Source organism: Lepeophtheirus salmonis, chromosome 6, assembly GCF_016086655.4.
Source record: "Lepeophtheirus salmonis chromosome 6, UVic_Lsal_1.4, whole genome shotgun sequence".
Classification (NCBI taxonomy): Eukaryota; Metazoa; Arthropoda; class Copepoda; order Siphonostomatoida; family Caligidae; genus Lepeophtheirus; species Lepeophtheirus salmonis.
The window spans coordinates 29449306-29472651 of NC_052136.2; the positions used below are offsets into that span (position 1 = coordinate 29449306).

A 23346-nucleotide genomic window follows, 5' to 3' on the forward strand; every position below is an offset into this window, starting at 1 on the left:
ATATATTTTTTTTTTTTTTGAAAAATTAGAAAAATAAATTTTTTTGGATTAAAATTAGAAAAATTTCAATTTCTTATATAACAATTTTTGGAAAAAATATTTCAAAAACTCAATTCTGAGACTTAAATTTTGCAGAACAAGATTCAAAATTCACATCTATTTACAATTTTTTTTTATTTTTAGAAAAAAATCAAAAATCCTAGACTATTCATATTAAATTTAGTTTCATATTAAAAAAATTTCAAAAATCCATTGATATTCACAGAAAATTAAAAATTTGGAAAAAAAATAGTAAATAAAATTTCAAATATTAATTTTTTGCTTGGCTGATTTGCCCAAATGATCTATTTTTTAAGAAAAGGAATCTTTCAATAAGAAACTTGTCTACCCCTATTTTTTGACTAAAAATGATCTAGTCAAAAGCAAACACTTAATCAGGGGGAGCTACAGCCCTTCCAGCCTACTACCTGTGGACACCCCTGGTGTTTCTCTGCGTTCATACAACATTCGAGTTTTAGAAGATTAGTTGTGAGTTTTATGTGGTGCTTTCTTTAATTTGTATATTAATTGGTTGGGAGGGAAAAGTAATTTCGAATTTTTTGCTTTATTTCAATGCTTTATAAGAAGTGTTACGATCATCCAATTTCCGTCAAGTATGCCCCATTCTATTTTATAACTTGTTGCCAACAAGAATCCAACTTCATAATGCCCTTTTTGTAGAATCCCTTGTACCAGTTGGCAAAAACTCGGAAAACCAATTTTCACAGGGCTCTATTAAGGCAAAATTTGTACTCCCAAACGCGTTGGCCATAACAGGAACAAGTCGTAATCATTTGCTGCCATGTTCAGATTGTAGGGTAGATCCATAAGAACTTCCCATCCCAGCTCTCGGAGCTTCAAGCGTGTCATCAAGAATGATGTCTTTGTGTCTCCTATTCATCGAGAATTTCACAGTTGAGTGAACACCTCCCTCTCCAACTTCCCCTACCAGTAGTAATCACACGGATTGGGGTCGGGTGAGTTGGAGGGACAGGTGTTGCAATCCCAGAAAGTGATGTCGTGGGAGTTGAAGAGGTTAGTGGTCCTCTTGGCGATGTGTGCGGACGCTGAGTCTTTTTGGAATGTGAACTCCCTCCAAGCGGCCGTATCCTTCATCTAGGGATGACGAACTCGTCCATGACTTCGCAGTACCTTATTGCGTTAACTCTTTCCTTGAGATTGAAGAAGAAAGGAGGCATCACCTCACTGGTGCTGCAGAAGACACCCAGGGTCATCACAGAGGCCGGGAACTTTGTGGTGAAGACCGCAGGGACCTCTTCTCTCTCCTTGGCAAGCCACCTGTCATTCTAGAGGTTGTAGCTTCTGTCGACAGTCCAGTTCTTCTCGTCGGAGAAGAAGATGATTCTTCCTCCATGGCTCTTCAGGTCATTGAGAAGACACTTACCGTTGGTGAGCCTGGTGGCCTTCATGGTTTCTGTGAGGATGTGTTGTTTGGCCATTCGGTATGACCTGTACCCGAGGTCCTCATTCACAGCCTTGGATATCAGCTGCTTGCTCACTCCACGGTTCTTGGCCAACCTGGACAAGAAATTGCCCGGCGAAGCCTTGATGGACTTCAGGAGGCCGTCAAAGAAGCGGGGAGTGCGGATTCGATCACTTCTCATGTTGTGGGCCTTGCGACAGACCTTCCCCTCAACCTCCCAGTCATTGAAGACCCGGTACCCCGTGGTTTTGGGGTAGTTAAGAAGTTTGTAGATAGCAGAAGGCTGGTGTCCCACGCGAGCCAATTCGAGGAGTTCGTCTCTCCTTGCTTGTTCCATGATGACTATTGTATGTTGTCAAAACAATTGTGGTGGAAGTGATAGTGTATTGTTCATGCAACCTTTTATATTAGTATGATTTACCCCCGAATATCCACATTATGGATCTGGATGAAGTTTAAAGTAGTTCCAATTTATTGTGGACACCCTGTACATTGAAAATATTCTTAAGCAGTTGTTTAACAATTTGTGAAATATAGCTAAAGTCACCAACAATTGAATTATAAAATCGGCTTAGAGCACATTTTAAATGAGAACGGTCTTGAGAAAACTTCCTTAAAGGACCAAATTAGTTCAGCCCAATACAAATTATAGCGGTTTCAAACCAATTTTTAGATTCAAACTCAGTCCTAATAACTACATCATCAGTCATTTTAATTACCAACTCCTCTTATTGATGTTTTCATTTCACTTTGATCCATTGAAATTACGTACATATTTATTAATATGTACTTACGATTAACATAACTGTGTATATTTGAGCTTATAAAATGTGCCACAGAATACGTCTTATCAATTAGTGATTTAATTGCCCTAATAAAGTCAAACATTACATCATTAACATATCAAAGAACGCCAAAGAGTTTGCAATTATTGCAATGTCCTCATCACAAGTCCATACTCTAAATGCTTCATTTAAAACGTCACATGAAAAGGCTTTATTTTCAGAAAGACAATACAGTAATGTTTTGGTTTGTTTTAGATATAAATCTTTATGAAACCTTATCTAAATAGATTTAAGAATAGACAAAGACTTAAGAATTGGATTGAATAATACTTGATGACAATGATAATAGATGAAAATAATATTATAATGGATGAGTGCCCAGCTTTTTGTACTTGCTACCAGAATATATTTTATTTTATTTTCCAAAGCTGTAATCATTATACTTTAAGAGAGAACCTACAAGTATAAGGTAATTACTGCTATGTCAAAGAGAAAAGTAACACCAAGAATTTATTGCGGACTTATAAATCTAAATCCTTGTTGGACTCGGGGTAGAATTGAAGATCGACAATATAATGTTAATATTATTGTCTGTGGGATTATATATATATATATTTAAATAATAAAAAAATCCCAAAAATTACAATTTTTGGAAAAATCATTTTTTTTTAAAATTTCAAATACTAAATTAAAAAAAAATTTAAATAATGAATCTTTTCGAAAAAAATTTCAAAAATCTATAGCTATTCTCAAAAAATTAAAGTTTTTGATAAAAATTTCATAATCCCCAGCTGTTTAAAAACAAAAATTTAAGTTCGAGTAGTAAATCTTTTGTGAAAAAAGTTTACAAATCCACAGTTTTTTGTCAAAAAAATTTATTTTTTAGACAAAAATTAAATTTCAAAGATGACTTTTTTTGAGAAAAATTTAAAAAATCGGTAGTTATTCAAAGAATATAAAATTTCTTTTAAAAAATTTGTAAAAAAAAAATTGAAAAATTAAATTACATTTCAAATATAAAATTTTTTGAAAAAAATTAAAATTTTTTCTTATTTAATTTAAAATTTTCTAGTAAAAAGCAAATATTTCTTAATTTGGAGGGGGGCTACACCCTCTCACGCCCACACCCTGCGAACGCCCCTGTAGTAATTCCTACCTACATCATTGATAAATACTGAGTTACATTTGCAGCTCATAGCAGCTCGCAGCTAATTGAATGACAACTATGCTGTTCTTTTTCAAAAAATCCTTCAAATTATCAAGGTGATATTATTTTCATCTCCGGCAATAATAAACACTGATATTTGGATTTAATCAAAATTAAAAGCACTGAAAAGGCCTATGAAATGTGTATATGTAAGTGAAATTACTTTTTTTGTTGGTTCGTTTATGAAAAGTAGGATAACTAGAGGAAAATATATCGCTATTTCCATTTTAATTCTAGTTAATTTATTGACTACACTATGAAAATAAGATTTTATAAAGCTAATATTGTATTTTGAGGGTTTAATATATAATAAAACTAGGAGATATAGGCATACAATTTTGATGGATACTAAGGTTTTAAGTCCTTTTGTTTGTTCTTCCTAGTATAACATACTATTTTCTAATATATTTACATATAATAATAAAACTTGGTTGTTTACGTATCTCCCAAAATGGCCGACATCAATAATGCTGACGTCACATAATCACTCTTCATATACACACATGAAATCAGGAATAGTATTTAAAATCATGGACTTTGAGGTCCACCCAACTCGAACAAAGGTTGCTATGTATATTGTATACACAATATATAATATGTTTTTATGTATTCCATTCTTTGTAAAGAATTGAGAACGTAATGTGTTTTTCTTATTTTTCATGATGTAATAGAGACATCAGAGAGAAAATCCCACACACATCGTCTCGTACCAACTTCTATAGGTAGTAAAAATAAAGAAGAATAGAGAAATATACATAGAGGAATAACCACCTTGGTGGTTCGTTGGTTGGGTGGTTCTAAGAGCAACAATGAGAAGAAGAGAATGGAATCTCATAATTAGAAAACAGGTATGTATTGTGAGTTAATCCTCAAAGCTTTCGTGTGTGGTCTATGTATTGAATTGAGTTACCCAAAGGGATGAGTGGATAAGAGACCTAGGTTGAGTGATTTATTTGTTGATAAGAATGTGTTTCATTTTTATTCTAAAAACGAACGTACAGGGTGCGTAGTTGAAATCTGTAGAAAGTTTATAAAAGAGAGGTATGTCAAAAATACTTGACAGGAATTGATAATTTTTGTCATTAGTTGACAAGCTCTATGTATTGACTCAACACTTACAGTTAATACAATCAATCGAAAAATAAAAGAATCGAAATTTCTTCTCTACTTCTCGCAGAAACACACTCCAATAGGGACCCGAAACTTGAATAAGGCAGATTATTTACTGTGCAAAGAAAGCCATTAATGACGGTATTGGTATCGAGAGGAAACAATTAACCTGCATTGTGGATAAGCATGGGATTTGTTGCCTCCAATGGACTGGCAATGCCACTCATCTTGTTCGAAAAAGATTACAGGCCTAACGTTACGTCGTTATGTTGAGTACTAAGTTTATTTCATGGATCTGGACGGGAATGTGGACTTGAACAAGATGATACACCCGCAAACAGCAAAGATTACACAGTCCTTTATAAAGTCCAATATCCGATAATAATGCGACCTCCATACTAAACAGTTGCCAACCTGCTCGACTTTTCCTTCTAGTTTCATGTCAAAGACAAGGCATGCTGGAGAAGGGCACCAAATATTAAACCTCTCAAGGCTTCTGTTAATGAGTATTGGAACTCCATGATCCCCAATTATAATATTATCAGAGCTTCTGGCAGTCCATCGATGACATTATCAAAGTCAATGAAGGCTACATAGAAGATCAGCAATAGCATTACATGTGACAAAAACTTATAAAATTCCAGATCAAAGTGACTAGTTTTCAAATATGCACCCGATACATAAATATGAATAACAAGATCAGATGAAAACATCATGAGCAATGAGGACTAAGACAGCGGATTAGCTCTTCCGTCTACGTATTTCTCCCCATATCTACATTCTACAATATACATAGATAGCTGTAAGAACGATTTTGATGACTTCATGAGTTTTTCATTTAAAAAATATGCAATGACATTCTTTTGCGGAAGGAAGGTGTGTATGTGCCTTTGCCAATTTTTATTTATAAATAACAACCCTAAAATATAACTAGGGTATGTCTTCATATTTTGAGTAGGTACGAATATATAATTTGTAATTATGACATAAATTATGATAGTAGATATTATAGGGGAGAGTTTCGAGATTTTTTACTCAGTTATTCATAATTTGTTCATCTGAGATATTCCAAAATGTGATAAAGTTACCAACATAAATTGTCTTCTACTCTTTCATCTATTTAAAGATTATAGCGTTTAATAGTTATTCCACAAATTGCATTTAAATGCGACTCTTCAAACCTTGTTCATAGACTCGGAAGGTCGCAACAGTAAAAAAATCAACTTTGAGTTAGAAATCATGAAAAATTAGTCAAAATTATATTTTTTGAGAAATATTATATTAAATAATAAGCTATAAGATTTTCATTATAGGAATGCCAAATTCCTTATTACAATTTTCTTTAGAGCCCTCGTTTAGCTACCTAATATCCTGGCTATGAGGCGTATTGAAAAAAACAAACAAAAAAAACATGAAAATTGTAATTCTCAATAGATTTTTCATATACATATTTGAGTCAATTATAGGCATTTTATACAAATTACTGGGATAATTAAATTTTTTTTGAAAAAAAGTTGATAAATCCTTAGCCATTCACATAAATTTTTATCTTTTGGAAATTAATTTAAAAAATTTGGAAAGTTATGATTAAAATCTAAAATATTTTAAAAATTTTTTGGGAAAAAAATTCAAAAATTCATATATACGTATTTACAAAAAATCAAATTTTTGGGAAAAAAGTTCAAAAATCCATAGCTACTCACAGAAAATTAATTCTTTTGGAAAACAAATTTAAAAAATGTAATTCCAAATATTGATTTTTTTTTTTAAATCCTCAGCTTTCTACAAAAATATAAATTTTTTGGAATAAAAATCAAAAGTCTACTGTTATTCACAAAAAAATAATTTTTTTTTGCTCTGATGGAAATTTATCCGAATTGCAAAAAATAAAGTATAATTTGATAAAAATTATACTTTTTGATACAAATAGACGATCATTCGTTGAAGACTACAAATGTTATCCACACTCATTTTTGAAAACAATAATTCCACCTTGTTTTTGCGTTGACGAGTCACAAATATGTATATACAATATAATATAGTATGGTTACGCATTATGAGGACAATTCTATCATTTGTTGCAACTGACCCCTTTGTACCATTACTAAAATATAATGAACTTAATGAATAAGTTTTGAATTATGATAAAATTATATCAAATATATCCACAATGCTTTAATTAATATGGAACATTACAAAAAATCAATGAAAGAATAATCACGTGATGTTCTACAAAAAAACTTTCCCAAAAAATTTACTTTTTCCCCTTTAAAATCAGTTTTTATTTCAAAAAGCTGATCAATATGATTGTGTTTTTTTTTGTCCAACAAGAATGTGTATTTTATTATTCAATTTTGTGACAGAAGTTTTTTTATGTTGTAAAAAGGGGGACCTTTGAATCTGTCCCATTATGCAACTGCCCCTAGGCTACCCTACAGTGTTTAGCCTATTTGATATCGTATCCACTCTTATCACTATCAGTCATGTCAATCCGGATATAATTGACTTCTTTTCACTATCTATTCAGGAAATTGGAATTTCTTATCAAACCAGGGGTACACTGTATTTTTTTTTCTTTCTAATATTATAAGTTGTATGTCTATTTGAAACTAATTACACAACCGGGCATGAAATCAAGTAAGACTGACTGAATTACTTATCGTCTTTTGAATCATGGAGTCAAGGAAAAATATATGAGATGCAGTTCAAACTCTTTAGAATGAGGGGTATTTTTCTACACTTGTTAGCTGACTCTAAAAAAGAGCACACAATCATTTATAAATTCACCACGATATACGTCTATCAGGTCAAATTGGGTTTTTAAAGGAAGTAATATAGCATTTGTAAGAAAAAATCCTTCTTCCCCCGAGATTATTTTTCTATGTAGCGACGATGCCGTCATTTTTTGACGAGGAACGTCGTCGACGACGCCGATACAGGTCTGCTTATTACGCCTGCTAGGATTTGATAGTGGTCGAAGAAGAAATGAGTCAGTCAGTGCAACATCATCTCTGCTCCGCAAATAAATCGCGTGATCAGCATATTCATTATTTGCAATGAATATCTTTCCATTCTAGCCCTGAGCCTCATTTTGTTAAAATAATGTCATCAAGTTAAATGGATTGAGGAGTCATCTCTCATATACGCACACATATACCTACAAAAAGATCCATCCAACCAGGAAGGTAAGACAGATAAGACCTTATCTCCCCCATATTTGACCCACTTAGGGAAGCCATAAAAACTAATTTAATTTGTAATTAAAACTCTCATGGGAATATGCAGAGATCCTCTCGGATTTCAGATGACCTCTTCTTCCTAAAAACATATATTTTCATTCCTCAAATGAAGCAAATGTATGTATATATTTCCTTACCACCTATGAATGATGCACAAAGACTCATAACTCATAGTCATGTAGTTTCCACACACTTGTTGATTTCAAAAAATGATTTGAGAGTGTAAACATGAGGATGCCTAAGCATTATGACTGATGTTGTTGACATAGAGGGAGAGTGTGTGTGTTCGGTTATTGAAGATCTCCTTCAATAACATCTGGAGTTAACAAATAAGAGTAGGGGGGAGGGACAAGTTATTCCTTATGTTCAACACACATTTATATTTCTACATATTAGGGTTGTGTAGGTCCTTAAGCTCGGCCCCTGTTATTCCCCCTTGAAAAAGTCTCAAATTGTATTGCGCTCTCTAGAAGACCTCTTTTTTACTAATATTATTAGAATTATACGCTACTTTTTTTATTTGACTAAAAATCGGCCCCGTCCCATGTCCCTGTTATGGGCCCTTGAACAACTTTATAGCGCCCTCTACAATGTATCATTTTCACTCATTCTATAGTAATAAATTAGTATCTGAGCTTACTATTTGAATAATAGTTTAGTACAACTTTCAGTAACTTTAAAATACGTGAATATTTTGCCATCATTCTAATTGATTCAGGCCTAAATAAAGTTTAAATTAGGTTTATTAAAATGATAGAAGGGTTTATTTAGCAAAGATTGTTTTATGGGACAGCTGTTACGTCCCACTCGAACACGTCCTCAAATTTAGAATGGGGCTGAACGACACCATTTTAGGACCCATATATTCTTACTAAAAAATATGTTAAAGTGCAATTCTTGACTCATAGCATCATATTTCGGACTGTGCAAGAGACCTAAAATGGTGTATTTATACTAAAAATGTTTGAACTTGTACAAGCTGGTATTTTTTCGACTTAAAATCCATTATTTAGTTACAATATTGCTCGTTTATAATATAAATTTATAATATGTCACAATATACTTAAATTTTAGTAACTTGCAATAAAAACTATACTAGGTAGTCCATTAAAATCGGAACACTTTGAATTTCAAACTTCAATAAGATATAATTCATTAATTAATAATAAAAGTTTAACAAAATTCATACTAAAAATAGATGTGTGTCTGAGCTCTCTTCATCATTAATGTAGCCAACCTTTGCGGCAATGATGGCTTCTAGAAAGGCATGGCATCCGCTGCAGATGTACTCCTCTATCATGGCCTTTCAGTGCTGGCTTACTGTGGCTTTGAGGCCCTCTTTATTTGGATAACAGCCACTGCAGGCCTTCCCCATGACATGAAACCAAGAGGTGTAGTCGAGGGGGGCAAAAAGTGTCTAAAAGAACTCAAAAGACTAGTTCAAAAGAGCCTTGCAACGGAGGAGATGGATTTCTTTCATTGCTGGTGTCAAAAGTGGCCTCTTCACCTTCACAAGACTCGCTCCAACCACTTTTTTGATAGCTCTCTGGACAGTTTTGTTTGATTATTGAATTAGTAAGTGTTCAGATTTCAATGGATATATATATGATAAAATTTCTAACGAGGCTAGCGACCCCACTGGCCGTTAAAATGACGAAAATGGCCCAAGAGGCATCAAACTGTACCAAAATGAGTTTTTGATTGTCCCCTGGAAAAAACATCTGGATTTAGGAAATTATGTGAGGGGATGGACGGAACAAGTTATTTCTAATGTTCAACACATCTATTTATACATATGTTTATATGTTTAAATTTGCTCTAAAGGAGCATCACCCTTCCTCTGGGATGATGGAGCGACTTTCTTTCCATCCATAACTTTGTATATGCGTCATATCTTCTATAATTAATGCGAACTGAAACATATTTTGTAAGTACACATACCTTGGGAGGATTACATAGTATTTTGATGTGAGAATCAAAAGATGATATAGGAGAACCTACTGTATCCATAATGATACTCCCCTCTCTTTCCCCTCTTCCTGAACCTGAGCCAAAAAGATCCAACAGAACTCACAAAGTTAAACTTACATGTGTGATGTTTATGCGATAAAAGAAGAAAAAAATAAATCTCTTAAACGAAGAAGGAAGAAGATCTATCAAAAATTTCAATCTTTCGACTATAATAATAATAATAATTTTTATTTTTAAAGCACACATTATGTATGCTCAAATTACTTTGAAGATCTTGATTATATATATATATCCATCCCGAAGAGTAGGCGGATCGTAGACAAATGACTCAGTATGAACGGCTGAAATGAGCTGCATTTATTGATTTGAGTATGCTCATAGTTTCAGATTGTTGACAAAGGATTCTTCTAGTTTAATCTGTTTTTTAAAGGATTTAATGATGCCAATGCATGGCGACAGCTCCCATACATAATAAATGGCCCTGCAATTTCCTGTCCCTCGAATCAACTCGTTCATAGTCTGTGTGGCAGAGTTCGAGTACTTTATTCCGTACTGTGGGGATTTTTTGGACCTGACTCGAACTTGAAGCAAAATAAGTTTAAATCTGAATAGAGCATAAGGCAAAATAGAGTCGGATTGGACTTGAAAAAGAAAAAAATATGGGATCGGATTTGCATTGCACTTGAAACAAAATGGAGTTAGAGCTGACTCAAGTTATAAACCAAATAGAAAAGGATTTTACTCGGAAGAGATGAAAATGGACTCGGATTATGCTCGTACTCGAAGAAAAATTGGTTCCGATCTTAGTCAAACTAGCAGCAAAATGAACCGGGATTTTACTTGGACTTGAAGCAAAATAGACTCTGATCTGACACAAACTACTTCCAAAATTGACTATGATCCGTCACGAACTAGATACAAAATTGACACAGACTTGTAAAATACAGTGGTGCGTATTGTACATAGAAGATGCCGCCATACTTTGGTCTTTAGAAAACATTTTAATCAATTAAATTGACGGAAAATCCTGTGTTTATTACAGCTTTAATGTCCATGAATTTACCATATGTTATGTTTGACTGAATTGAGGCAATAGTGAGAAAATGTTGAATGGATCGATAAGGGGACAACACACTTGGGAAAAGTTATTCTCCTAAACTCAGTGTGCATGAGTATGATTCCTGGTCTCTTAACTTCTATTTTCTGGGTCAGATGGATTAATTATAGTACTAAAATATCTACTTATAAGGTATTCTTCAGATTTAGTTAAACGTATTCATTGATGAAACTCTATCTGACGAATAAGGGGGGATGTGGACTCATTTCTAGCTCTGTCATACCGGGTGTGTAGTTGAAAACTAGACACTGTGTACCGATGATATGTGTTGCTATTATAATCCTCAATGTAGCCTCCATCCACTTTGATAATGGCCTCAATGGGCCGCCGGAAGCTCTGATAGGTGGTAATAATGTAATTGTACCCATGGAGTTCCAATGCTCATCAAAGGAAGAATTGAGAGCTTCGAAATACGGTCCCCTTGTCCAGTAGGCCCTGGCCTTGACATGCGGGCTGAAAGATAAGTCAAGTGGGCTGGCATCTGGTTAGTATGGAGGCCACATTATCACCCACTAGAACAGAATGTGATTCTCTAAAAAGGACTGTGTAACCTTTGCTGTGCATCCTATTTTCAAGTACCACATTCCCACACTGGATCGAGTTCCTGATCCTGGGAAGCAACTTAGTCCTCAACATGTCGACGTAGTGTTGAGCCTATATCCTGTCTTGAAGCAGATGAGTTGCATCAATAGTTCAATGGATGTTACAAATCCCAAGCTCATCACAAATCCTGGGTGCTTGGTAGTTATCAGGATGCTTCTTCTCAATGCAAATACCGTCATTAATGGCTTTCTTGATGTTGTAAATAGTCTGTCTGCTTGCTTTTGTCAAGTTTCGGATCTCTTTTGGTTTGTGTTCCGCGCGAACTGGAGCAGCAATCTCGATTCTTTTGTCTCTTTGTGAGGCCATTTTAAGATTGGTTGTGTTAATTTTTTTAGGAGGGGGGTCAGTACACACAGCTTGCCAGCTGATGAGAGGAATTATCAATTCCTTCCATGTTGTTTTCTTATTCCTCTCATTGACAAATTCTGTCCAAATTTCAACTATACACTCGATACTATAGTTCTGAGTACGAGTTTATATGTTTTTGAGTCAAGCCTAATTAAAAAAATAACTCTACTTTGGACTTGAACTATTTTTTTAAAACTCTAACTACAGTTCTGTATTAAACAAACATCCTTCATAATTATATTGTCATGTGTGTCCATGGGTAAATTGTCTTTTGAGGCAGAAGAAATCAGATTATCAGATATGTTTCTTCCATTTTTATTATTTTACTAATTTGTGAGTCTGTCTTTTCAAAATATCCAGAAATAATCATTTTAAATGTAGCTTACATAGAATAAGTTATATATTTTTTTTCTTCATTTTTTTTATTATTTTTTAAAGACACGTCAATTAAAATTGAAATGAGAACTATGAACTCTTTAGTCTTCAATTCTCAATAATTATTACTCCATTTTGAATAATGTTGTTGTCTATGCAGCAAATTCGTTTTTCTATCCCTCCTCTTGAAAGTTGAGTGGAGAATGTTGTTAATACTTATGTATTCCCATGGGAGTTCTCCTCTTCTTTGCCTAATTGGTGTTGAGTTTAATGGAGAAACAGGAACAGCAAGGGTAGGATGGGATGTTGGATAGCAAGAATCATGAAAGTGTAAAATTAAGACTATTAAAGAATGTATCATAAACTTATTGTACCTTCTATTTTCGTTTCAATTCCTTTGTCAGGAAGGAACTTCTCCATTATATATTCAGTCAAATATACATTCCCTGATTTAAAAGTAAAAATAAGATACATGTCCAAATGATGTCAGGTTATCAAGGGATGAAGAAGCCCTCTAATTAGTCTTGGCTTTAGGTTGTCTGTAAATCCTAGATCCGTCTGAGGCCGTTATAATTGTAATCAAATCGGTCCAACTTTGGTCTAGACCGATCTCGAAGTAAAAATCCGTCTTGATCCGGATCCTCATTTTTATTCTTTTAGGAAAGACATTTGAGGGACAAATGGTGTCATAAAATAGTCGTAAAAGAAGGAATTTTTTAATATCCCTAGATTCCTCCCTAAGAATCAACACTCAAATCCCATGAAAGTAAGAATATCAATACAATTTGGACACACACCTTGAATCAGTTATATTTCATATTTGTCCTCACCTTCAATAATATCTGCTGATAAGGGTACTCTTAATTTTATGTATTTGAGGCCTATTTTTCTATTGTTGATCAACATTTTCATGTCTAAGTTTCGTGATCAAGGCTAAAGGAGGCTGTCAGTTCGAACGTGTTCCATCGTTATTTCTAATATATTATTTAGCCGTAGTTAAATCAGACAAAACAAAAAAGAGTTATGAAGGAGTTAAAAACATATAAATGAATACTAAACTATTAACGTCTTAGATAAACAAAGTTTGAAGATATAATTAAACGAAAGTAATCAACTGTTCTTGCATGCATAAAATCCCAAGCTTTCGTCATTTTGATACAAATTATCTCTAACGTAATGTCAATATACCAAGATCTTGTGATAAATCCCAAGGAGCAGTAATCTGATCTGGAGCCTTCATTTGATATATGGTTCTTTGTTTAATACCGATATGACATTTTAATATTATCAATTTTTTTTTTTTTTCTATAACTGCTCAATAATTATTAAGATCTTTAAGTGCGATGTGTGGTTTCTCCGAATAGTTTATCCAAATAATGCATTATTAAAAAATGTAAGATAATTATATTGAGAATACTGTTCGGAAAAATCATCTTAACTTACTTTTGTGTTGATGGCCTGCATAACGGGCGGTCCATTGAAATTTGTACACTTACTAATTCGATAATTCATGAAGGTCGAGGGATTGACTTCAAGTCATATTTCGATATATTAAGTGTAAACAATTAGTTACAAAACAAAACAAACCTGAGCTCTCTAACTTTGAGAAAACGAGACTTGAATGTGAACGACGAATTTCCCTTCGCACAGTCTATGCAGTTGATTGTCTCCAGGGTCACAGTCTACGACGTCAGCATGCTCGAAAAGTTGGAGAGGATGGAGGGCTCTGTCAAAAAGGCTAAACTGGGCATGGAGGATTTAAAGAACCAGACAAAGACAACCCCCCTCAAGTACATGAGGGCCTATGCAAGAAATCTCAGGGTTTCACACCCTATCAAACAAGTGGGTGGAAACAGGCTTGGAAGTGTGGAAAAGGCAATTTCAACACCAACAATGACAGAAACCCATCTCCTCCTTGGCAAGAATCTTTTGAATGATCTTTTGAGTTCTTTAACACTCTTTTTAGACAATTATTATAACTGAATGTCTGTTGTGTCCGTCATTCAAACACTGAGGCCCCCAAAACCACTGTCATCCAGGACTGAAACGCCATGATAAAGGACTCCATCTGCAGTGGGTACCAGACCTTCTGCCGCCACCTGGAAGAAATCATTACCGCTAAGGGTGGCTATATTAATGATTAAGAGAACTCAGACACACATTTATTTACAGTAATAATTTTGTTGAAATTATATTGTTTATTAATAGATTATATTTTGTTGAAGTTCAAAATGTTTAAATTTTAATGGACCACTCCATATGTGGATAATTAGTGCAAGAAAATTTTCAAGAAAAATTAAAAGTAAAAAAATATCCAATGTATTTTTTTACTTCATATAGTCCAATATTTCAAATATGCATATGTTTTGTTCAATTATAAGTTTTGTATTTAAATTTCTGGGAGTAGATAAATGAGTTACTCAATAATGTTGACTGTAGTATATAATCTTCATTTTATGTAGGAGAAAGTTAATTTGGGCCCGTTATGGACCCTTTCATATAGAAACTATAAATTTCTAATTATTGTAATGCTACGTCGATGAGGATCGTTCGTCGAAGAATACAAATGTATAGTGTTGTTTCAGCAAGGGGCTTCCGTAGGAGAGAAAGAGGTTGTAGCTCCCCCCCCCGAAAAAAAAAAAAAAAAACATTAGAAAATTTAATATTTGCAACTTTTTTCTCAAAAAATTTAATATCCGAAATTTAATTTAATTTTTTTTTGTAGAATGGCTCGGGATTTTCGAAATTTTTATCCAAAAAATTAATAATTGAAATTTTTTTTTCCAAAAAATTTTATTTTTTCTTAACAACTGTGGATTATTGAAATTTTTTTTTTAAATATTCTAAAAAAAAGTCCCCTCCCCAAAAAAAAAAAAATATATATATATAAATATCTGCAGACACCCTTAGATGCAAATGTGTGGTTTTAGTCCTTATTTAGGACTGAAGTCTGCAGTCCCGCCCAGTTCATCTTGGTCCAGTCGAGTTTACTACTGCTTATCAGTCCTAAAAACTTATAAAGTTCAGTTCTTGATGGTGTCACTCAAATTATTTTCTTCCTTATTTACAGATCTAGTTCTTATAGTCCAAAGAACCGTCATTCTTAAGGACCGGTCGCAAGGACAAATGTACATAATCCAGTCTCATTATTCAGAAAAAACAATCTAGCTTGCTTTAATGCTGAGGGTTCACATCATATACTTAGTATTTTTTTTCTTTTATATACGTTTCAATTCCCATATCACGAATGAAACCCCCATTACATATTATTTCAGTCAAACATACAAAATACTACCATGATTTAAAAGGAAAAATAAGAGACGTGTCTTAGGATTTCATGTCATCAACGGATAGAGAGACCCAATTTTAGTTATACACATATTTTGTATATATGTGTACTAGTGTTGGATTGGAGTCTTAATCAAAGACCAAAAAAGCTCCGACTAACGTCGAGTCCGAACTTTAAAAAAGCTTTAGAAAACCATAACTTAAATGATCAAAACTCCCTACCAGTACTACCTAATAGTTTCTTATAAATTTCGATGTCATATCTTTTTAGCCAAAAGATGTTTCCAAAAGAAAATTCACCCTCATTTTTAGATTTCACAATATGCTCTTTTAGATCAGAGGTCCCAAACTACGGCCTATGGGCTGTATAGATACTCCAACTTATACTAGTTTGTAAACAAAGCGATAGAGAGTAATGTCATCTTGTAGCAGAGTAATATAACTCCCTGAATGATTATTTAATAGTAGCGGTAGTACACGGCGTTGGCCGGGGTTGCTAGCCGTAATAACATTGGAATAACCACACGATACAACTGTTTATTTAGATGTCGCTCCAAGTCTTACTCAAGATAAAAGAAGGTGCTACATTCGATATCGATAATATATTTTTTAAACCTAAGGGAAGTATTAAGCAATATTATTAGCTTTTTACAAATTTTTATAATACAAATGTACTTATACTGTAGCCCAGTACTTTGGATTCAAAGCCCATCCTATCTTTATTAAGCAATAATAGAAATTATAATTTAAGATTATAATTATTCTTTGTATTTTTTTAAGAACTGTAAAAGCTTGAGTACCCAAAGCCAGTTGGTATCTCGGATCTTTACGGATGATACAATACCCGGGAAATTTGGATCCGGGTGGTATCTTGTATCTTTACAAGGGCATCCGAAGGATTAGATATATATATATTTATTTTTTTGAAAAATTAAATTTTATGACAAAAACAAATTTTAAAATTTTTCAAAAAAAAAAAATCAAATTCCACCTTTTCAAAAAAATTATTTTATTTTGAAATTTTTTTTCAAAAATTTAAAAAATTTTTTTTGGAGAAAAATTTCCAAAATACATAGGCTATTCACAGAAAATTAAATTTTTTGATAAAAAAGTTTTAGAAAATTAAATTAAAGTTTGAATAGAAAATTGAATTTTGAATAGAAAATTTATTTGATAATTTTTCCAAATATTAAATTTTCTAGTACAAAGTAAAAAATTCTTAATTAGGGGGGGGGGGATATAGCCTTCCCACTGCCCCTACTTCACTCAAACTCGACCGAACTTGATATTTACAATTGGAGTCCAACACTAAATATTAGTATATGCATATATTTTGGAATTTAAAATTAGTAACACCTATTATTATCGTATGTAAATTTTTTAAGATTCACCTCGTATTTTAAAAAGGGGGAGTTCATACACACTCATAAAAATATACACGAACCTCGAAAAAAAAAAAAAAAAAAATCCAAGGTACTGGAATTAATTTTATGTGCTGAATATTATTGTAACTTCTTTTTATTTTTGTTTTCTCTTCTCCGTCTTACTTATTTTCCCTGCTCCCACAAAACGCATTGGATCCATAAATCTTTAGGAGCTTTAGGGTGGATTAATAGTGTTAAAACAACTATACAAATAACATTCATAGTTTCTTGAAGGGGTAAATTTGTTCAAGAGCTCTCTATTTAATAAGAAATAATAAAGGTGGAACAAAAAGAATGTCATACACGTATAGATTTCAAGTTTGAGTATTTTTTAATTAAGACAATTGACGCCCTGAAATGAACACTCGGAGGAAGGAAAATAATAAAATACAAGTCATGAATATTCATATTGTGTGTGGATTGAAGTCCATGTCTCTTATAATTATTGTAGCTATCCAAAACTAGAAAAGGAGGAGGAAAAGTTGTGAAAAGATGGACGAGTTATGCAGACAATTCAATTTATATTCAAAGGTGGATTGAGATTTTGAATTGACGTCGACAAAGGTGTGGAGTTGAGATACCCCATGACAGCTGGGCATGGATTTTTAGAGTAGGAAAAAATTGGATTATTATTTATGTCGGCCCCTTTTAAAAAGGTTTTTTAATTGGTTAGATGGAGTTGAACTGATTAACTATACCAGTAAATGTTTGATCTAAAAGAATAGCTTCTAGGATCCCTCAATCCAATCAAAATCAGACAGGCTCTCAAATTTTAACACCGAGTAGTTTATTCAAACAAAAGGCCCATATTTTATTTTCTAAAAAAAATCGATATCCGACGTAAAATTAAAAAAAAATGTTCGACTAGGATTTTTCTTTGTTGTGGATGACAGAGATAGGGAACTTGCGACTTGAGTAAGATGATCAATAATCTTGAGACTCAGTCCGAGTATGATATATTTTTTTTTTTTTTTGGTTCGGTCTTAAGTCATTTTTCTAGACTGATCTGTTCCGATATTTCGATCCAGACAGTAATTCAAATTGTGATCCGAAATTCAAAACCTTTTTTGAAAGTTACCTTTTCAAAAAACAGTCATTTTGTCACCCTCAAAATTAAAAGACGGGCGACAGAATCATAAACAATTGTTTTCATATACCGAATTTTACTATGAGACTAGTCCAGACTACGAAATCCAACTCTTGTGACCAAACGTCCTCGGTTTTAAACTGGGACATTCGATGAGGTACTTGATACTGCAGTAGGATCGTCCTATTTTTAAGCCCTGTCCAGGGCGTCCGGGAACTTTTTATAAATCCAATATATGTTCATTTTTATGAGTTATATTTAGATCCTAAACATTTATTCTTATTTTCTTTCTAAAATATGTAAAACAAAATGAAAAATATCATATTTAAGAATCAAAATTTATTCAAACATAATTCCCCTTAAACTGACACTGATCCCAATCAGTGTTCTCTATTTTGTGGAAATCATAATATGATCAGTGATCACTCTAGACTATAGTTCATATTTTGAAGACTTGATCTATTGTACTTGTATCCATTTCAATTTATATAGGTATAAAGTTCAATTCAAGTCGGAATTGATAACTAAATATTTACGATGAATGATGCTATAAAACAGTTGAGGGATTGTGGTCATTACTTTTCATTAATTAATTATAATTTATAATAAACTGAAAGCAAGAAAAGGCCGACTCAAATCAACAAATATATAATTATGGATTTGTAATGAACTCGAATGAAAAAGAAGGAACTTCGCTACACAATACACATTCACCTGAGGACTTTATTTCCAAGAATATAATAATAATTTATAGGAATGATTTATGTACATTCTAAAATATTCAGTCTCAACCATATTTCAACAATAATTCCAATCGCAATTCTTAATATTTCATTCTACTAAAAAGAATTATCTATAAAATGAAAATAAAATTAGTAAAAGAGCGTTTATAAAATAGTTTTGTTTCTATTTATAAGTTATAACAAATGTGAGGATTACATTAAAACAAACCCCTGAGAGTGTGCCAAAGTTGTATAGGAATTATACGCTTATAAATGTTCTTTAAGTGTATGTAAAAAAGGATTAGAGCTCCAAATATTATAACTCCGCAATTTGTATTCCCCAAACACCATCATATCATCATCATTTTAATGGCTACCATTTCAGAAGGAACTTCTGCAATATAATAAAAATTATCATTTAGTGAGTAGGGGATACATTATTTTAAAATATTCATCACTTCAGAAGGAGCAATAAACTTTTAATGTGTATCATATGATTCTTTGAATGTTCATCAAATAAAACAGGCTCCGCACATCGTTTTTAAAAGTGGAGGGGTTAACAACTATTTATTTTGTCTGTTATATGTTGGGTAACCGAACAACCCTACATAGTTACCCGGACATGTCCTCTTTTATATTCTGTCCAGAGCGTCGGGGGGATTTTTTAAATTTATAAATTCATGGAATATCTGTTTTTTTATGGCCTAAGTTGATTTCAGGATGTATCAAGTGGACGATTGATCTGCCTCATTTAATATAAATTAGGGATTTTCAGTAATAAGGAAAAAATATAGAATAATAGTAAATTTAAAAATATAGAAATTAAACCCTCTCCCCATAAACCGACATTAACTAGGCTTAGCGTTTTATCAGTCCTTATTTATGACTGAAGATTGCAGGCTTGTCTAGTGCAGTTCAGTCCTTAAAATTTATAAAGTTCAATCCTTGATGACGTTAATCAACTTTATTTATTACTTTTTTTTAAATCAGTTCTAGTACTGACAGTCCGGAGGACTGCTCCTAAGATTGCACTGGACCGAATAAATATGTATTGGCACAATACTAAACTTGGCCACATTTCCCTTTATTCCTGATAACAAATTATAATATATTTTACGTAATATGGAATAAGTAAAGCCTTCAAGGTATACAATCATTCCTTGTCTCCAACTCGGATTTATTTATAAATTTTTAAATTATACGTAGGGCCATATAATAATATTATAAATACCCAAGTCATGGATGTATTTAAAGTATGGTTTCGTGATGATTATAAAAAGAAGAAATTTATTCCGAAGCGTTTGTAAAATTTTCTATAAAAGGATTTAAAGCCATAACTTGTTTGGGGATCTTCTTTCTAATACTTAAAAGAATACCTTTAGAGGAGATCTAAAAACTATGTATTTATCCTATCGGATCCTCGTAACTTTTTTTTATGATGCTTTTTATCTGGATCTTTATTTTGACTAATTTAAAGAGATGAAGTCACGTTTACAACAAGAGTTGTTCTACGTCGTCCATATATGGTTTATCCATCTATGTATTTTTTCAACAGAAGAGTTAAAAAAACAAAAATAAATTCTTTGTTGAGAGTAAAATCAAAAACTATATATTTAAAGACATAGATACATAGTTTAATAAATATTTTATATATTTTTTGTGACTCTCTCTAATAAACAGAATTAAATAAACACACTACTATTGACATGGATGTGGTCGTTCTTATCGTAAAGCAATGATATTTATCATGTTTAAATTGATTATTCATATGCAAATATAGGTATTTGAAGTATGCAGGTCTTTTTTTTAAGAAAACAAAATATGATATTACGTATAAGTGGACCTTTATTTTAATAACATATTGTTTTGTTCATTTCAGAAATCCTTCGACGTCGTTAGGAATTCTTTGCCTTCTGCTTGTTACATAGATCCATCTATATTCTATACCTAATCATCCAAGATACCCATAAGAATGGGAGGCACGTTTAGCAAACACAAATTCAAACCCCATGGGGACTCTTTGGAATCATGGGAGAACGATGGTGGAGTAAGGGACGAAAAGGTACGTTGGTTATGTTTAATGAAGTGTTTATTCCCATATTGTTGTTATTGCTGTTGACTAAGTACTTACATGGAACACACATGTTTACCACCTGCTTTCGAAGGGGCTGACAAAATAGTGGGGGAAAGAGGGTGTGCGTTCATTTCTAACTTTGATAACTATGTGAAAGCCATATGAAGTCCCCTTAGACACACATACATATATATACATACACAATTGGATATCTATATAAAGTTAAATCAGCTGGAAAAAATCGATATCAAAAACAATTCCCCCTCCATTCCCCACACACATACTTCCTTCCACTTCACTAAAGTTATTCTCTTTCTACGCCACTACCAGACACCACAATGTGAAAGGGAATGTCCCTTTAAAAAGTCTCAATTGTGTCATGAATCTATTTCGTAAACGGAAGAAGGACGAACCATCATCCTCCAAGGGACTTCGCCTTCAAGGAACGAAGGAGGTATATTAGTCCCACCTGCAATCCAATCTTAGTTTGTTTGTGTGTGCGTTTCTTCCTCAACATTGATTTATTGGAGCGACGCACATTTGGAGTTAAATATTCCTATCACGATTCGAATAATAATTTATGAAGGGATCATCATCGTCAGGGAAATATCTACATATTAAGACTGTAGAAGGTGGCTCCTTGATTTATTCAGCACGACTTGGAGTAAATCAATTTTCTATGTGAGAGTCTTTCTTACACATTGATGGATGATGGCCCTCTGCGCGTTTACGATGGATCCATTCCTTAGCATTTGAATACAAATAGTGTTTTTTTTTTTTGTTCTATGTAGTATAGCAATCTTTTCCATTTGTTTTTTCATTGAAAAAGACGACGAAAGGAATTCTAGGAACTTAAAATCCATTAACCTATACGACTAGACATAAATATAAAACATATTATATACAATACAAATCCTTATGAACGACAAATTGATGAATGTTTGGCGGGTTAGTTGGTGGTTGGCCGTTTGAAAGACTATGGGAAATATTGTAAGTTTTACCAATTTTCAACTTCCTTCCTCATCGCATTGATCACATCACTTCTTTATATTTATTTATGAAGGAAAGGGATCTGCTCATTCTACAAATTTAAATATCCCTCATGTGTTTCCCCCCTCTGGATTCCTGTCTCTTTCTATCAATCTATTTACGCACTGACATCGGTTGTTGTTAAAATGAAAAAAAAAAAAGAGATTAGATTTACCAACCCGTGAGGTCTTAACTTACTCTTACTCCTTGAGAGTGTAGGTAGAAATATATGTTTTGTGTTAAGTTAGTTACTTTGTCAGTTCCATGGAGAGTGAACATGGACGAAATACGAATATGTATTATTTTGTTATCAGTGTTCGATTTCCTACATTTGACGTTTCAATTAAGGTAGACAAAATTTCTGCCTCTACCTTCTTTGCAAAAAAAAAAAAAAAAAAAAAAGAAAGAAAGAAAGAAGGCCAAAAAAATCAGAACAGCATACAAAATGTTGATTTGATGAGTAATATTGCAATCAATTTTCTTTTCCTATTTTTCAGTGTTCTTCCTCGTCACGGTATAAGGGTCTATCCACGCCAAGGATTCTCGAGGATTCCTCTTCTAGACCATGCTTAAAGACAAAAGTGGATCCCCCTCGTCCAAACGCACCTGGATCTCCCCATCCTCCTCCTACTTCATCAAGGTCCTCAACGACAAATAACAATAACCATCACGAAGGAAGTAGACAGAGAGCACAAAGAACAGAGAGCTATGATCATCTCCAATTGGGATCACTTACGGAAACCTGGAGAAACTGTCATCAGTGGGAAAAATTTAAAAGCTATCTTCGAACATTAAATGAAGGTATTGACTCCGACGGGAAACCTCTCTCTTTAGAGAGGTATGCCATATTTATTGAACTATACTCAAGTCTTGACTCAGCTGAAAGACATAAAAAACTTAAGCCAGAGGCTCTTAAACAAATTATTAAAGACATTCGCTGTCATCCTTTGGACTTTTATGGAAGAGAAAGATGTCTTAAATGTATCGACGCTGGAATGAGGTCAGCAATACTGAGAGACGTTAAACGTGTTTTATCTAATGAGCTCGAGCCTGGGCTATGGGTCTATCAACCAGCATATTATCGAGTTCTCGATAAACTAAATGATTTAGTCGGAGCTTTTCATGACCCTAAGTCTATTAGATCCTGATGGACTGTTTTTACTATTTCAATGCTTATTTTATTATGTCCTTCCAGTGCACCTCGTACTATAAACCCTCAAATAGAATATGTAATATATGAGTCTACTATTTTCTTATAAATATTTTAATTATTTTTGATTTGAATTAAAATGCCATTATCTTTTAGAAATACATAGTAAGTTATCTAGCTCTAGCTGCCTATATATCTATATTTTGATGTGAAAAATGATTGTATTTTGTTGCGTTTTCATTTTGTGATTGATTATTATTGATGGTCATCTCCTATGATTTCATGATTGGTATGTTGTAAGTAACATTTGAAAGGAAATTATTCTTCTCTTTCA

The 23346-nt window shown here is 33.0% G+C and overlaps 1 protein-coding gene and 2 long non-coding RNA genes across 7 annotated transcripts; 1 reads left to right on the plus strand and 2 right to left on the minus strand.

Annotated features, from left to right (window-relative positions):
- The first annotated feature begins 4231 nt into the window (after positions 1 to 4231).
- Positions 4232 to 23231, plus strand: LOC121119558 (uncharacterized). Of its 5 annotated transcripts, XM_071889065.1 has the most exons (4): positions 4232 to 4516; positions 4653 to 5387; positions 20639 to 20821; positions 22360 to 23231. In XM_071889065.1, exons 3-4 carry the CDS (start codon positions 20732 to 20734, stop codon positions 23008 to 23010), a joined length of 741 nt encoding a protein of 246 aa, XP_071745166.1. In that variant the 5' UTR covers positions 4232 to 4516; positions 4653 to 5387; positions 20639 to 20731; the 3' UTR covers positions 23011 to 23231. The 5 variants fall into 5 exon arrangements, with proteins under 5 accessions (XP_071745166.1, XP_040570192.1, XP_040570194.1 ...); XM_040714258.2 differs by lacking the exons at positions 4232 to 4516; positions 4653 to 5387 and adding an exon at positions 5589 to 7770; XM_040714260.2 differs by lacking the exons at positions 4232 to 4516; positions 4653 to 5387; positions 20639 to 20821 and adding an exon at positions 20847 to 21287.
- LOC139905624 (uncharacterized) lies at positions 8953 to 10008 on the minus strand. Its single transcript, XR_011780548.1, has 2 exons — positions 9766 to 10008; positions 8953 to 9532 (listed from the first exon to the last, which is right to left on the minus strand). It is a non-coding gene; the product is annotated as an uncharacterized lncRNA (long non-coding RNA).
- On the minus strand, positions 20353 to 22199 carry LOC121119559 (uncharacterized). Its single transcript, XR_005864781.1, has 2 exons — positions 22067 to 22199; positions 20353 to 21987 (listed from the first exon to the last, which is right to left on the minus strand). It is a non-coding gene; the product is annotated as an uncharacterized lncRNA (long non-coding RNA).
- Positions 23232 to 23346: the final 115 nt, after the last annotated feature.

Excerpts from the sequence above, each read along its gene's own strand:
- LOC121119558 (XM_071889065.1), top strand. The coding sequence starts at position 20,732 with ATGGGAGGCACGTTTAGCAAACACAAATTCAAACCCCATGGGGACTCT. Across the intron at positions 20,822-22,359 it reads GTGGAGTAAGGGACGAAAAG|TGTTCTTCCTCGTCACGGTA; the intron begins GTACGTTGGTTA and ends CCTATTTTTCAG.